General features: G+C 33.6%; 2 protein-coding genes across 9 annotated transcripts in view; one reads left to right on the top strand and one right to left on the bottom strand.

Annotated features, from left to right (window-relative positions):
* Window positions 1-16,870, top strand: part of CEBPZ (CCAAT enhancer binding protein zeta) — a 22,488-nt gene extending 5,618 nt beyond the window's left edge. The window contains exons 3-16 of the mRNA XM_010967655.3: window positions 3,038-3,269; window positions 3,819-4,008; window positions 5,444-5,532; window positions 8,350-8,403; window positions 8,845-8,947; window positions 9,043-9,111; window positions 10,107-10,173; window positions 11,111-11,211; window positions 11,665-11,722; window positions 12,107-12,294; window positions 12,834-12,923; window positions 15,715-15,776; window positions 15,875-15,956; window positions 16,536-16,870. Coding sequence (XP_010965957.1) covers window positions 3,038-3,269; window positions 3,819-4,008; window positions 5,444-5,532; window positions 8,350-8,403; window positions 8,845-8,947; window positions 9,043-9,111; window positions 10,107-10,173; window positions 11,111-11,211; window positions 11,665-11,722; window positions 12,107-12,294; window positions 12,834-12,923; window positions 15,715-15,776; window positions 15,875-15,956; window positions 16,536-16,672 — 1,522 coding nt within the window. The 3' untranslated portion in view covers window positions 16,673-16,870. The remainder of the gene's footprint in view (window positions 1-3,037; window positions 3,270-3,818; window positions 4,009-5,443; window positions 5,533-8,349; window positions 8,404-8,844; window positions 8,948-9,042; window positions 9,112-10,106; window positions 10,174-11,110; window positions 11,212-11,664; window positions 11,723-12,106; window positions 12,295-12,833; window positions 12,924-15,714; window positions 15,777-15,874; window positions 15,957-16,535) is intronic.
* Window positions 4,323-16,870, bottom strand: part of CEBPZOS (CEBPZ opposite strand) — a 52,161-nt gene continuing 39,613 nt past the window's right edge. For 5 of the 8 annotated variants that reach the window (XM_074378733.1, XM_045504815.2, XM_074378732.1 and 2 more), the window contains 3 exons: window positions 16,712-16,796; window positions 16,516-16,572; window positions 13,814-15,451 (listed from right to left, as the gene is read on the bottom strand). In XM_074378733.1, the coding sequence (XP_074234834.1) occupies window positions 16,714-16,796 (83 nt within the window). In that variant the 3' untranslated portion in view covers window positions 13,814-15,451; window positions 16,516-16,572; window positions 16,712-16,713. Of the gene's footprint in view, window positions 4,993-13,813; window positions 15,452-16,515; window positions 16,573-16,711; window positions 16,797-16,870 lie in introns of those variants that run through there. The other 3 variants (XM_045504811.2, XM_045504812.2, XM_045504814.2) reach the window with 3 other exon arrangements.

Genomic DNA, 16,870 nt, shown 5'->3' with positions numbered 1-16,870 from the left:
TAAAACAATAGTCTAACATCTCTGAGGAGTACATTCCTAAATTCTTTAAATTACTGCTTGCCAAGCACTCTCACAGATGAATTTCCTCAAAGGGCTTTTAAGCCTTCTTAAAGTATTTATTTTCTCTTGGTTTTATTAAGAATCCTTTAAGTAAAATTGAGGGATAAAAGAAATGAAGAAATGATTCAGTTTACAAAAACATGATTTATCAAAATCTTCAGGAACATGTTCTCTGTCAAATGGTGGAGACAGCCATCTAAATTCTCAAATGCTTCTATTGACATGTAATGGAGCTTATGATTAAAAATAAGTTGCAGAATGGATGAAAATGTTGAAAAATGTAAATGGGAGGAGAGAAAGTGAGATGTCAAAGATTGAATAATATAGACTATTTCAAAATATCACCAGTAGGTACGAGAGTTGTGGAACTGACAAAATGGAGAAACCTGATATGTAGAGCAATATGAAAATGCCTCACAGGGTTAAATATTTTCATTTCTAGTGTTAGTGAAAAAAAAGTAATAAAAGTGCTTAGAACAAAAGTAATAATTCCACATCAGCATATCTGGAGGATTTTGTTAATTCTGGGTGTCCTGATGTCTGGGGTTCTAGACCAGCTGGAATATCCCTGGGATTCAGCAAGCACAATAAAGAGAGAATTTTAAAATTATCATAGGAAATAATAGTTCAGCAGTCAGCAGAGGAGACCCTTGAGGGGAGAGAAGGACACATAATTAGCTATAGTATAGGGTCAGGTATTTGAAAGGCTGTCATGTAGAAGTATAATTAGGTTATTTTGATAAAATTATATATATTTAAAGCATATAACAAAGATTTGATCCATGTATACATTGTGGTAATTACCATAATCAAGTTAATTAACATCTTTTCTTGGTGACGATGCTTAAGATCTGTTCTTAGCAAATTTCAAGTATACAGTAACAGTATTAAGTATATTCATCATGCTGTATGGTAGATCCTCTCAGAACTTACTCATCTTATAATTGAAAGTTTGCACCTTTGACCAGCATCTCATTTCTTCCACCCCAACCCCTGACAACTACCAGTCTGTTCTCTGTTTCTATGAATTTGATTTTTTTCAATTCCACGTATATGTGAAATCATAGAGTAGTTGTCTTTCTCTGTCTGACTTACTTCACTAAGCACAATGTCCTCCGGGTTCATGCATGTCACAAGTAGGATTTCCTTCTTTCTCATGACTGAATAATAATCTGTTGTGTGTTTATGCCACATCTTCTTAATCCAGTCATCTTATTGACAGACACATAGGTTGTTTCTGTACTTTGGCTGTTATGAGTAATGCCGAGAACACGAGCGTGCAGATTTCCTTTGGATATATGCCCAGAAGTGGAATTGCTGGATCATATGGTAGTTCCGTTTTTAATTTGTTGAGGAATCACCATAGTGTTTTACACAGTGGCTGTACCAACTTATATTCATACCAACAGTGTACGAGGGTCCCACTTTCTCCACATCCTTGTCAGTGTTAGTTATCGCTTGTCTTTTTGATAATAGTCATCCTAACAGGTGTGGTTGATATCTCAGTGTAGTTTTGATCTGCATTTCCCTGATGATTAGTGGTATTGAGCATCTCTTCATGTACCTTTTGGCCATTTGTATGTCTTCTTTGGGAGAATGTCTATTCAGGTCCTCTGTCTATTTTTTAATTGAATTATTTGGAATTTTTTGCTATTGAATTGTATGGAGTTCCTTATATATTTTTTATATTAACCTTTTATCAGATACATGGTTTGCAGATACTTTTGTTCATAGGTTGCCTTTTCATTTTGTTGACTGTTTCCTTTGTTGTGCAGAAGCTTTTTAGTTTGATCTAGTCCCACTTGTTTATTTTTGCTTTTGTTGCTTGTATTTAGGTAATCTTGTGTTGCTCCAGGAGGCAGTAGTAGAATTGATGGTTGGAAATTACACAGAAACAGATTTCAACTGTGGGTAAAGAAGGTATTTTCTGGCAAAAAACGAGTTGTCCAAAGTTAGTGAGCAGTCTGCAATCACTAGAGATACTGTACAACCACTTACCATGAAGTGAATCACTTATTATTCAGCAAATATTGAGTACTTATTAAGTGCCAGGCACCAGCTTTATAACAGTGAATAACACAGACACAGGTCCCTGTTCCATTGGACTCTAGGGGTGAGAGGGGGAGGAGAGAATGGCAGAAGAACGAGTTAAACTGTAACGAACATAAATATGGGACTGAGAGAGGAAATAACGGAGGAACCTGTGCACATGCAGACAGCTGGAGAAGAGCATTCTGGGCAGAGGGAATAGTGTGTATGGGAAGGATACAGTCATACAGTTTTACATTGAGCTGGAGAGTCTCTGAAGTCCTCACAATTCAGTTTCCTACTCCACGTGTATGCTTCACCAGAACCATGTGGAGGCAGCCTCTGGTCACCAGATAGTAGGGAGTGATGCAAGGACAAGAACCTGGTCTAGTCCACTGCTTACACAGGTCAGTTTTCATCGTTTGGCTTTGGATTAGCCTTTCATGCACAGTTCTGTATCTATATGAAAACTACACTGTTAGGGCTGTGCCCTGTTGGTCTGGAGAATGGAAAACCACTTGGGAAAGAGAAAAGGAACCACAAAAAAAGGTCTCTTGATCCTGTGTATTTTTTCCCCTGATATTATCATCATTCCTTCTATTCTGATCATTGACTTCCATTTTACGTCTTAGGGCAGAAATGGTCTCTTGTGTATAGCACAGGGAAATATATACAAGATCTTATGGTAGCTCACAGTGAAAAAAAAATGTGACAGTGAATATGTATATGTTCATGTATAACTGAAAAATTGTGCTCTACACTGGAATTTGACACAACATTGTAAATGACTATAACTCAGTAAAAAAAAAAAAAGAAATGGTCTCTTATTCTAAAATAAGCAGGAAGGTTATCTCTAACTAAGATTACGTTAGTAGTTGACTCTAATATGTGACTGCTGGTTATGGGGGTGTTTTATGAATAAACGTGTGGTCTTTTTTCTATTTTGCAGGAAGATGCTGGATCCAGGCTTGATGATGTGTTCTAAGCAAGCCATGTTTCTTAACCTTGTCTACAAATCTCTGAAAGCGGACATCGTATTGCGGAGGGTGAAGGCTTTTGTGAAGAGGTTACTTCAAGTTACTTGTGAACAGATGCCACCATTCATATGTGGAGCTTTATATCTTGTGTCTGAGATCCTTAAAGCAAAACCAGGTTTAAGAAGTCAACTAGATGATCATCCGGTATATTTTATAGCTGCTTTTTAAATCGAGTGGGTTCTGAAATATATTTGGTATTTTCCTTCTTTGCTTTCAGTGACAATAACTTACTTAGTTCTCTGGAGCATGTAGTATGAGTCTTGGAAGCAGACGGACCTGGATTTTAGTCCCAAGTGTACAGTTTACTAGGTGGGCATGTTGCTTGACCACTTTACTTGTAATAAACTACCCTAAACTGATTATATGAAATAGTTGTAGACATTTGTAGAGCTAGTGGGTCTCTTACCTGTCTCCTCAGTTGTGAAGTGGACATAATAGCACCTGCCTGATAGGGTTATTTATAACAAGTCAGAGATTTACATGAGGGCTGAATGTTTTGAATGTCTCAGGGATTCTTGGCTCAAAACTTTATTACATTTAAAAATAAGAATATGGTCTCATTCTAAATTTCATTGATGGAACTTTCACGTTTCATCAGAGTTGCAATAAGCAAATCTTCTTCAAAACTATCTCATGTAATTGAATATAGACTTCCAGTTGATTAACCCAGATTCATTAAACCATTTTTTTTAGGAGTCTGATGATGAAGAAAATTTTACTGACATAAAAGATGATGAAGAAATAGAAACATTCACTGATGCAGATAAAGAAACAGAAACAGATACTGTGAAAAAAGTTGAGATGGAAGAAACTGTGTCTGAAAGTCATGTGGAAACCAAAAAGTTAAAATCTGCTTCTTGGGTGCACTTTGATAATTTGAAAGGTGAGTTTCTTAAATATTAAATTATTCTCTTGAATCTTTAAACAGAGGAATTGGATTCCCCTTTGATCTTAATAGAAGTAAATATACCATTTTAGAAGTCCTCAATATTGCTTTCCTTTAAATGGGAGTTCTCATAACCAGATATATATAGGAACTTAGAAGTAAATTTTTAATATGAATCATTGATTTGTTCATTAACAGTACTACAGATAATAAATACATATTTTTAAATAAATCTTAGAAATTAAAGTAGATCTTTTTGGAACTGTGAAGATTTAGTGAGAAAACTGGACACGTTCGATGCACAACAGATCTCTTTTTCTTCAGGTATAGATTTAATAAGTTTACACCTTTGAACCAGTTTTAGTTTCTTGGCTTTTATCTGTACATGTAAAACCCTCCTACATGAAACATATATGAAAACAACAAATGTATGTACACTAAAGTTTGATTTCTAAACAAAAAAATATCTGGTTACATATTGTGAATTGTGTGGAACTTGTAGTTATTTTGTTTGAGCCTCATATTTACCCTCTATAGTTCCTCAAAGTAGTGTTTTAGGATTGAAAACTTTCTGTGAAATAGAAGCTTTAGGTTTTCCATCCACATACACAAATTGAATTAAGTCTCATAACAGAATATTAGAGCCAAAAGAAATCTTAGAAGTACAGCCTCTTCATTTGAGGCTGTAAAGAAAAGCACACTAGCCTTGAGGATCAAGAAATGTGACTGACCTATTTCTTCCAGCTTGTTGTGGGACTCTTGATCAGATGATTTTCTCTCTCCAAACTTCAGTTTGCTTGTGAAGTATAAAAGAGGAGTATGGCAGCCATCAGGAAAGCTTTTAAAAGAATCCATCAGTTGCCCTGAAGGCCAACCCAAGTATAATCCTTTAGAGAGATGATGAGCAGGTGCATTGTGAAGGAGACAGTTCCTGTTATGTGCTCAACTTTTCTTGCTTTAATTTTTTAATCCAGAGGGTTGCTGAAAACATGAAAAAGATATTATAAACCTGTTCAAGTGAGACTTATTTCTGGGCATAATTTAATGATAAATATTCAGTGCACTCTAAAGTTCCAAAAGAATTTAGGCCTGTTTCATCCTCAGGTTATTTGCCATGTTACCACTTATGACCTAATTGACCAAGAAATGGGTGCCTTTTGTTGCTATTTGAAAAGGGAATAAAATCTGAAGGGGAGCTTTTAGTAGTTGGAATAAACATGCTGCCTGGTTTATTCAATAGCAAATACTAGCTTGGGTACCATGATAAATTCTTGACAAGGCTTGGAGTTTTTGATCTAGGTAGGATACCTGGCTAACTAAGAGTATTGAAAATTATAGGTGTCATTGACATCAGTAGTTTTGGTGGTTTTAGTGACCTCTTGGTCTAGGAATAAAACATTTGAGAAATACTATTTTATATTTTTGTTCTCAGGTGGCAAACAGTTAAACACATATGATCCATTCAGTAGAAACCCTTTGTTCTGTGGAGCTGAAAATACAAGTCTTTGGGAACTCAAAAAGGTAAAATAATTTCAAATTGTCTCTTAATTCATCTGTGCTGTATTTTGTCCCCATGGATTTAACACCTTCAAGTTTCCTTTTTTTGTGTGTGAATGATAAATATAGTTTATTTATTTAGACATTAATTGGCATAAGGAAGCAATTTGAAGTTTGTCACTTGGCTGTAATACCTTATAACCCATATTTCTGTTGCCTCTGATAAACATTGAATTTATCTGTTTCTCCATTCACATGTAGAAAATCTTACATAATAATGTAAAATCTTACAAAATAATGTGCATGCAAAATAAGGATGTTAATACATGGCTAGAAACAAATTTTGCTTTTTGTAAGTAGATTATTGCATATAATGGCTCTATATAGGGATAAGTTTTGCTTTATGTATTAGGTATGTCTGAAAAGTTTTGTGATGACAGAACTTTTTCCAAGCAAAGTTACTTTTTAAACACATAAGAGGTATTCATATTTATAATAACCTTTCTATGATTCTTTTGGGAAAGCAAGTAAATGACTTCCTATACAGACTTGTTAGCAAGTCTGATAGGTCATAGCTACTTTCATAGTGATACCAAGACATTCTTTGCCTTTGTCACTGTTGACAGTGGCACTGATAGTAAAGAAATGATGGATAAAACTGCTGATTCCTTAGCACAAATAAAACAGTAGAACCAGGCTGCATTCATGGTCATTAAATTCTTCATTGCCACATACTTGTAGGGAACAAAAAAATCAAGTATCACATAAGAATGATGAAGCAGGAAAAAAAATTGTTGATTTTATTATCTTGACCCCAAAATACATACATTTCTTTTTACTATTCTGTGTGCATATATAACAAGAACACATAAGGCTCTTTGCTGCAGACCTAAGTATGAGGGTTGTCTGATGTCTTGGGAAAGTGCCTGGGGAGTTGTCGGAAACGCCGCTAGCTGCTTTTTTCGTGAAAGGCTGGCTGACAGACTGGTGATTCAGACTTGGGTATTTGGGAGATTTTTTCTTGAAAATGAATGAAGTGAACCTTTTGCTTCAAACAAAACAGCTGACAGTGTTTGTTGTCAATGATAAAATTCAAGCTTTTAAGCACAGATTAAAATTTTAGAACTCCTATAACCACCATCTTGAACTTAACAGTTTCTCAGTAGATAAAAACTTTTCTGATGAAAATCAGTGGTGATACTAACAATGTGATTTTTGTGATGTTGAATGAAATGTGACTAACATTTGGAAGATTTGCATAACTCACTGAGTCAGTATTTTCCAAATGACCAATGCACAGTGTTACAGAGTCAAGCATGGATAAAAGATCCATTCACTGTAGACTAGTCAATTTTAAGTAGCAAGTACCAAAAGCTGATTGATGGGGTTTCAGATTCCATATTGCAGCTAATCTTCAATTTCAATATAGTAGCAAAGAAAAAAACTCCACATTTATGTGAAAGACTATTGGTTAATCCTCTTTTTTCCAACTATATATCTGTGTGAGGCCAGATTTTCTCCATATACTTCAACTAAAATAACATGGAATACAGAAGCAGATATGAGAATCCACTGTCTTCTGTTAAACCAGACATTAAACAGATTTGCAAAACTGTAAAATAATGCCACTCTTCTCAGTCATATTTATTTGTTCTGAAAAAGTTATTTTTATGAAACATTTATATCAATATATAATGTGTTTATTGCTATTTTAAATGAACTATGTTTAAAATTCTTCTGTTGTAATATCTAATGAAGTAAATATCAATAGATATATCCCATTTAAATTAAGAAAGCTCTTGAGGTCCTTGATTTTTTAAATTTATGTATTTATTTAACAATATCATTTTTTAAATTGAAGTATAGTTGATGTACAATATTATGTTACAGGTATACAATACAGTGATTCACAATGTTTAAAGGTTATACTCCATTTATAGTTATTATAAAATATTGGCTATATTCCCCATGTTGTACAATACATCCTTGTAGCTTATTTCATACCTGATAGTTTGTATCTCTTAATCTTCCAACTCCATCTTGTCCCTTCCCCTTTCCCCCTCCCCACTGGTAACCACTAATTCCTTCTCTACATCTGTAAGTCTGTTTCTTTTCTGTTATACTCACTAGTTTGTTGTATTTTGTTAGATTCCACATGTAAGTGGTATCTTATAGTATTTGTCTTTCTCTGTCTGACTCATTTTACTTAGCATAATGCCCTCTAAGACCATCCATGCTGTACACCAGAAACTAATACAACATTTTAAATCAACTGTACTTCAGTTAAAAAGCAAGTAAACAACACAATTATAATATGTGCAGAAGAACTGAACAGACATTTTTCCAAAAGAGGAAATGCAGATGGCCAACAGGAACATGAAAAGTTGCTCAACATCACCAGTATCAGGGAAATGCAAGTCAAAATCACAATGAGATATCATCTCACATCTGTCAGAATGGCCATTATCAAGAAGAACACAAATAATAAATGTTGGCAAGGATGTAGAGAAAAGGAAACCCTTGTACACTGTTGGTGGGAGTGTAAATTAGTGCAGCAACCACGGAAAACAATATGGAGGTTTCTCAAAAACCTAAAAATTGAACCACCATATGGCCCAGCAATTCTACTCCTGGGCATCTATCCAAGAAAAACAAAAACATTAATTCAAAAAGATACATACACCTCACTACTAACAGTTGAGGTCCTTGGTTGTTAAGTGTGTAAAGTGCTGCTGAGAATCACTTTTCTGATATATTGGATTAAGTTTCAATTTTTTGGATTTTCATAAATAATCTACAGCTATAGTAAAAGTTCACCTAATTTCACATTTTTCTTTTTAGCTGTCTGAGCATTTTCATCCCTCTGTGGCCCTTTTTGCAAAGACTATCCTTCAGGTAAGTCTCAAATATTCAGGAGACAAAAAGTAAGTAATCCAGTTTTAGAGAATCAATAATTGGTCAAACAGTGCTTTCTCCACCAGAAAGAATCATGAACATTCTCTGCTATTGTAAAGGAAGATTGCCCTCCCTTTTCCCATTTGCTGTGTTGCCACTCAGGGTTTGTTTCCTGGTTAGATGACCTGCAGTATTAATACTATTTGCCTATTCATAAAATCATCAGTGCATCTTAGAATGTGTATGAGTGTGTTTAATTTCTTCAGGAAGATAATAATGTGCATGAGAGGGATGTTTGAAGGGTCTTTTATTGCATGTTTGTGCCTTCGAAGCAATGTAATAGATGCTTACATTTTTCTTTTTGTTTCTCATCTAGATGCATACATGTAATTTGAGTTAAGTTCTTAATTCCTTCTCCCCTCCCCACCCCTCACCTTTCAGGGAAATTATATTGAGTATTCAGGGGACCCACTACAGGATTTCACACTAATGAGATTCTTGGATCGATTTGTATACCGAAATCCAAAGCCACATAAAGGCAAAGGTATGCTTCTATTTGATGAATTTTTCGGTTGATGCTGCTGTAATATGAGCATATAACTAGGTTTTACATTATGCTGTCATGATTTTACATTTCAGGAAACACAGACAGTGTTGTGATGCAGCCAAAAAGAAAACATTTTATGAATGATATTCGTAGTCTTGCTGGTAAGTATAAAGCCTGGACAGTTGAAACTGATAAGACAGTACAAGTTAGTAACACATAAATTGTGTTATTCTTTGCTCTACTTTATCAGAATAAAACTTAAGCACCAGAGATAATTATCCATCTCTGTTCTGAAGAGTGTATGCATTTTCAAGCTTATTGTGACTGGGCTGTTTTGTTTTTTTTTTTAATTTTATTAAAAAAATTTCAAACATATTCAAAATATATACATAAGTAGTATGATGAGCCCCCTCCCTCAACCCATAACCATTACCCATCTTCAACAATTAACATTTTGCCATTCTTTATAGCTTTATCTGGCTTCTCCCCTCCAGCCTATATATAATTACCTTTTACAGTTCAGACCATCTTAAGCTCACTACTATGGGCTCGGCAGAAAACCCACAACAGATTTTGTCACAGAGCATCTTTTTAAACTCAATTGATAACCTACTTCTATGGGTATTTAGTACCCATCTTGTAGATCTGATTCTGTCTTTGTATTCAGAGCAGACATTTCTTTACATACTAGATTTAGCTTTTTATTTTTCTTAGTTTTCCCTCAGTATTAAGTAAAATTGTGGATACTTCTATCTTTACCTTTACTTCCTATTTGCAGAGTGGCAGGCGTTATTGTCATTTTTCCAAGATGAAAATGACAAGTTTAAAGTTATGATTAAAAGAACTCTTTTAATTTTTTGTTTTTCTCTTGAAATTTGGATCCTGGATGCAGTTGGAGGACAGTGAGAGAACCCTGTTCTTTCACTGTGATGCACTGATGGCTACCAAGTTAGATTGTAGCCCACAAAGTTTCAAACGTTGGGTTTCCTCTACACAGATTTTTCCAGAGATTGTCCTTCATACTATAAGCTGCCTTGTGTCCAACTTCCTTACATTTTGAGACTTTAGAATTATAGGTATTCTGCACTTAGTCTGAAGAGCTTGAATAACATAAAAAGGATTACTTTAATAAATTAAAATTTTTAACTTCTCCTAGTTAACAGTAAGGAGTTCCTTGCAAAAGAAGAAAGCCAAATACCAGTGGATGAAGTGTTTTTCTATAGGTAATATATCTAATGGTTTCATTTGGGGAACTGTTAAATTTAAAATTTTTAGATTCCGTAAATGGTTTAACATATGCCTATCTTGAAAAGATCAACGGTTATGTCAATATCCATTTTTGTGAGGGGAATTTAGAAATGTCAGTTTGCTAATATTAAGATATCTAAGTGAAACTAAAGCAAATTTGGGGGCTTTGTTTTTAATAATTTAGTATCAATTTTAAGTATCTTGACTTTGTGAAATTTAATCTTTCTTTTTTTAATATAGTAATTTTCTTACAGGCTTTAAATCTGTATCAGTCTGATATAATGATAAATAATTCATGAGTAATTTGTCCAAAACATGGCTCTAAACAGAATTAGCAAAACTGATTGCACTACCGTGGAGATAAGTCCTAAACCTACTGGAATTCCTACTAATGCCTCGTAGTAGTAAAGGAACTGTTACCTGTTGATTGATTAATTCAGTTGTTTTGTTGTTGTTGTTTTACATTTTGTGTAAAGAATTTTGAGGGTATGATCCCATCTGCAAAATGCTAAGTTTCACTGTACCCCAATATAAGAATAAATCTAACTGATAAGTATTGTGATTAGTGGTCATTTAGAGCCACAGTTTATAATATTGGAATACTTGCATCATTTCATTAGTTTTAATGCTAAAACAGCCTTTTACTGTGCCATTTAATTAAGATGAGTTAAGGTGTTTTTATGAAGAACACCCTAAATCGTTGAAATTTATTCTCCACATTTCAGAAGTTTCCAACTATTTTGTTGAATTCAAAACTTTTTTTTAAATAATAAATACAAACTTTAGTCATTTATATCCAATGGAATTAACTGCTTTTACACTTGTTAGTGTCACTGGTCATGGGTGTTTTGATTATAGTAAAATGGGCCTTTTAATAAAATTATCAAATATGTAACATGCATTTTATTTTAGGTACTATAAAAAAGTTACTAGGGTTAAAGAGAAACAAAAACGGAATGAAGATGAAGAAAGTATAGAAGATGTGGATGATGATGAGTTTGAAAAGATGATTGGTAATTTTTTTATCTATATAATCCACAGAGCTAGAAATATTTTAATTGGAATTTAGACTGAAACAAAAACCATGCGAAATTAGAAAAAATTACATTGAGCTCACCTGTTAAATATTGAATTACACCTACTAAAAAATAAGCACATAAGTAGTTCTAGTGTAGTAAAAAGGGCTGTAGTTGCTAAATACTGTTTTATTTGATATTTTCCCTCTTCCCATAAAAGAACTGTAGAAAGAAGCTAAAATTAACTGGAACCCATTTAGTTTAGGGAGTTAGTTAAGGCCAGTAATTCATAGGTTTATGTAGTTTAATAAAACACACCAGCGGTGGTCAGACGTATATCATTTTGGTGTTCACTCATGAACAGCAGGCTCATGACTGTGTTAACTGATTCAGACATACGACACATTACTCATTGCTGTATCTCATCATTTGTGTGTTGTTCTCTGGCAGACACTTTTGAAGATGATAATTGTTTCACCTCTGGAAAGGATGACCTTGATTTTGCTAGGTAAAATACTTTTCTTCAGTAGTAGGGGGTTTTTTGTTTGTTTGTTTTTTCCTTACTGTTTTCCCAGCATTTCCCAAATTATTGTCCCTCAGAACAGTAGAACATGAGCACAGGACTCTGTGATGTATAGGAGAAAGGTATTGAAATAAGTTTGGGAAATAGATACAGTACTTTCATTTTTAGACTCTTATAATGCTCATTAGTATAGTAAATAAAGGCTCGGAGCTGAGTATAGTAAACAAAGGTTCATTAGTACAGTAAGTAAAGGAGAGGCTCGTACCTCTCTTTTGAATTCTGTTAATAGCCTAATAACCTGCTGTTCACCAAAATATACTTTAGAAAACAGTGTCCTCTCCTACATTACAAGTTGTTCTTTTTCTGCAGCAACGTGAAAAAGAAAGCAAAAGGAGCTAGGGATGACTCAGAAGATGACGATTCAGAAGATGATGACCTTGATAACCTGGATGATGATGAAGTCTCCTTAGGAAGTATGAATGAGGAATTTACTGAAATTGAGGAAGATGGAGGAACATTCATGGATGTGCTTGATGATGAAAACGAGAGCATTCCAGGTAAACATTTTAAAATAGAAGATAGAAACAAACTCTTTCTTCCCCAGCATAGGCTAGTTTTTCAGTTGAAGGGTTTTGCTTTTTGGTTTTTTTGTTGTTGAAGGTTTTTTTTTTTAACATTACCTTGTATTCAAATAAATACCCAGATCAGCCATTACTTGAAAGAGGACCTTTTTCCCTCTCATTTGAAACTGAAGCTTTGCTTTGCTCTTTTCTTTTCTTTTCTTTCCTTTTCCCTTCCCTTCCCTCCCCTCCCCTCCCCTCTCTTTTTTTTCTTTCTTTTTTTTTAAGCAGTTGAGTTTTCAGTTTCAGGCTTTTATTTTCATTAAGGTCAGCTGTATTATACTGCACCTGCTGAGTACCTATACTATACTCAACAAGTCTGTACTATACCTGTTAAGCTGTTACACTGCCTTTTTAAAAATGTTGCAATAGTAATTAGCAGTTTCTTAAAAGTTAATCAGTATTCATCATTATAGCCCTATAGCAGCTCTGCTGTTTTTAAATTGCTTAATAACAGCGTTTTTTTTTGGCAACAGAACTTGATGATGAAGTCAGTTCCAAAGTCAACAGTAAGAAAAACAAGAGAAAAGGTGCAAATGATTTTGACTTTGCTGGGTCATTTCAAGGTAAGAAAATGAATTTAATCTCTTTTAAACCTAAGCATTATGCACGTGAAAGCTATTGTTCATTATCATTTGGGGAAATTAACTCCTCTAAATTGGTTAATACAATTTTTGTTCTTATAACGGATTAATAAGTTTTATGTATTTTTAATATATGAAGATTGCTGTTTCCCACATACACCTTCAATTATTTTCTCTTCCTAAATTCCTTCCTCTTTTTTAAATAGATCTAGATCATCTTTTCATTCATGTTTAAACCATTCAGTAATATGTAAGCCCTGGATTTTCCAGACATCTGTTGCCTTTTTCCTTTTCAACCACCTCTTACCCTTGCCATCTGACCCATCTGAAAACCTATGCTCTTTATTAACGTCATTTTCCTTTTTTATGAGATTTCCCATTTTGCTGCCATGACAAAATGATTGTAACCTCAAAAATATATAAAATAGAACAAATTAGCAGAATTTGACTTTTTTTAAAGCGTATTAATGGATTATGCCTTTTAATGTTCACACTTCTGCAGTGCTAAAAAAAAAAACACTATCAGTTGACAGTTTTTAAAGTTTTTGATAAAAACATAGAAAGCACTATAATATAAATATTTTATTCCTTAATTTGTGAATAAATTTGCACGGGCTCACTTTTTTTTTTTTAATGCTTTGCTTCTGATGCCTCTTTAGTTTCTGCAAATACAGCTGACCCTTGAACAACAACAGTTTAAACTGCATGGGACTAGTACTACATGGTCCATAGTTGGGTGAATCTGAGGATGACTGTAAATACATATGCCTGTTTTCAGCTGCACTGGGGATGGGTGCCCCTAAACCCCGTGTTGTTCAAGGGTTAGCTGTAAATACCGATGAATAAAAATAGACTTGCAAATTTAGAAGTAATTAAAATGCTTGACAATATTTTATTAAAATTAAACAATATTAAAAATGTTTTTTGACAGTAAATATCAAAAATAATAACTATATATTGGTAAAAGTATATAAAGTATATATAAAAGTCCCTGAGAGACTTCTATGCCTACAAAATTTGTATTAGCCCTTTGAAGTACGGCTGACATCAAGTCCTTTTAACTAGATTGATTCAGCTGATGCATATTTACATCATAACATGTTATTTTCAAAATTTCATCCTTCATCGAGGATGTAAGGTCACACTTTAATAGTAGCCTATGCTCTTAAGGCAGAGTTTTCCTCAAAGTCTCTCAGAAAAGAAATACTGCTTTGTCTTAAGTCCTTATGAGCCTGCCATATTAAAAGATGCTCTCTCATTGACCTTATTTTGAATAATAAAGTACTATTTCAGAAGACATTAGCCTGAAAGGATCTCAAATCTCAATGGATAATAGTTTTGGATGCAGATTAAAAGATACCTGATTTTTAAAAAAGAGGCAAAGATATTTGTAACAGACTTATTAATTGATCCTGGGGAGATTTCACCCTACATTTGCAAATGTTGGATATCCCTAAGAATAAACAAACCTTAAGGAAACTTTAAGAAGGCAGTAAAGGAGAGGTGCTAGCTAAAGGAAGTTTTAGATACATACCCAGAGGATGAATGAAAACCAGAAAACCCTTCCTGATAATACACAAATGAAATGCTCTAGAAACTGTTGTCAAAAGTAGGCCTCATCTGTCCATGCAAAGGCTTGTACACACTTGTTCTTAAAAGCATTTTTCTTAATAGCCAAAAAGTAGGAACAACCTAAATATCCATTGACTGATGAATATAGAAGCAAAAAATGAAATCCCATATAGTGGCATATTTATTATTCAGCAATAAAATGGAATGAGGTACTGATAAATGCTGTAATATAGATGAGCCTCCAAAATGCTATGCTAAGTGAAAGCACCTAGATACAGAAAATCACGTATCACATGATTACATTTATATGAAATAGCCAGAAAAGGCAAAGGAGAGAGCATGTAACTGCAGAGGGGCAGCAGGAATCTTTTAGAGTTGATGGAAAATGTTCTAAAATTGCATTGTGATGACAGTAGAACAACTTTGTAAATTTACTAAAAATTACTGAATTATACGCTTAAAACAGCTGAATTTTATTCCTTAGTCAAGTTGTTTTTTAAAAGTGGTTCTAGTAACACTAAAGACATTGATGTCAATAGAGTATTAATGTTGTTTCAAGAAAATGGATAAAAGCAGTATTTCTAGTCAATATATTTTTAGACAATGTGATTTTAAATGTGTGAGTTAAAATGTAATGAGTTAAAATGTAATAAATTAAAATGTAACAAATATTAAAAATAGATGTTTTACTATTATCTATTTTGAAACATTAGATATTCAGAATTACAAGGGAGTTTTTTTGTTTTTTTTTTTTAAGGAGAACAACTTTATTTTGAGTAGTATAAACAAAATTCCATTTATAACATAATAAACAAACCTTCCATCAGTTTCTTCCCTGTATTTAACCTTAAATATTCTAAAATCCATCCAAGTCAACTTTGGAATTTTAATCTTGCCTGATACTATGAAACAGGGCAAACCTTGATTGATGGTCAAATCTGAAAGGCAGCAAGACACTACTGTCATCTGAACAGTTCTATTAGGATATTAACTTTTTAAATAATACTATATACTAACTCTTAAATAAGTTAATTTCTGTCTTTAAATGCCAGCTACCTAATGATGCTAGAAGATAACTGTAATTGTGTTTTAACCCATATATATATATTTTTTTTAACAAAACCATGTTGAAAGATTGTATTTTTTCCAAAATAATCGGATTTACAATTTAATAATCTAGGTTTATACTTTTTTTTTTAAGGACAGAGAAAAAGAAAGAAAAGAAACCTCAATGACTCCAACCTATTTGTATCTGCTGAAGAGGTAAGGCTAACCTGCTGTCTTAGGCAGTTAGCTCTTGTACATTGTTTTAAGTTTTCTAATAAATGTATTCTCTCCCTCCACTCCCTCCACCCCCTCAGTTTGGCCACCTATTGGATGAAAATATGGGATCCAAGTTTGATTACATTGGAATGAATGCCATGGCTAACAAAGATAATGCAAGTAAGTAACTTGAATTTTTATTAAGGTTTTAAAATAGCCTTAACTTAGAATTTCTGAAGATATGAATATTTTTGGAGGACCTTTTTATAGTAAGAAGGGGTAAAATGGTTCCTTAAAACCTAGAAGGAATAGCTTTTTTATCTCACTGTTAAGGGAGCACACAGGATTAAAATGTATTTATAGACTATAGCAAAAAAGGATTACAGCCTATGAAAATTAGGTTTTTGTTTTTGTTTTGTTTTACAAAGGCAGGCTATTTTTACGTGGTATGAATTTGCTAGCTAACTTTATAAGTGCTTTAAAGACATTTTAATTATGTCTGATATTGATAGTTACTGGCTTCTCTTCTTTCACCAGTAAAAGTGTTCAGGGGAAATAAAATCCTTAAAGCATTTGTTCCTTTCCTGTCGTCTTTGATGATAAATATGGAAGGAAAGCAGCCAACAAGCAGGGGGTTTGCATGGTGGATGGGAAATGACTGTAGGCCATGGCAGACCGGAAGTTCCTATTACTCAGTAGGATGTTCCATGGGGCCTCCAAGAGTCTACAATGTGCTCACCTTTCTTCTCCTCTCCAAAGGTTTCAAACAGCTTAGATGGGAGGCTGAACGCGATGACTGGTTACACAACAGAGATGTGAAAAGCATCATTAAGAGAAAGAGAAATTTCAAAAGGAGGCCAAAAACCACTCTGAAAATTAAAAAGCAAAGAAAATGAGTGTTTTCTAAATAAATTACAAATCAAAATTCTACTTACTCCTAATTTTTGCTGTTCAGCCATTTTTCTTGATCTTGCTCTCTAATTCCATATATTCCAGACTGTTCAATGGATTTGTAATAAACTATAAATAAAAACAGCTGTCATTTACAAAATCATGTAAAAGTGTTAAAATTAAACTATATTGAGAAAAACCAA

The sequence above is a fragment of the Camelus bactrianus genome, chromosome 15 (assembly GCF_048773025.1).
Source record: "Camelus bactrianus isolate YW-2024 breed Bactrian camel chromosome 15, ASM4877302v1, whole genome shotgun sequence".
In the NCBI taxonomy this organism is placed as follows: Eukaryota; Metazoa; Chordata; class Mammalia; order Artiodactyla; family Camelidae; genus Camelus; species Camelus bactrianus.
The sequence above is the reverse complement of the archived record's forward strand: the minus strand, read 5'-3'. Positions and strand labels throughout refer to the sequence as shown.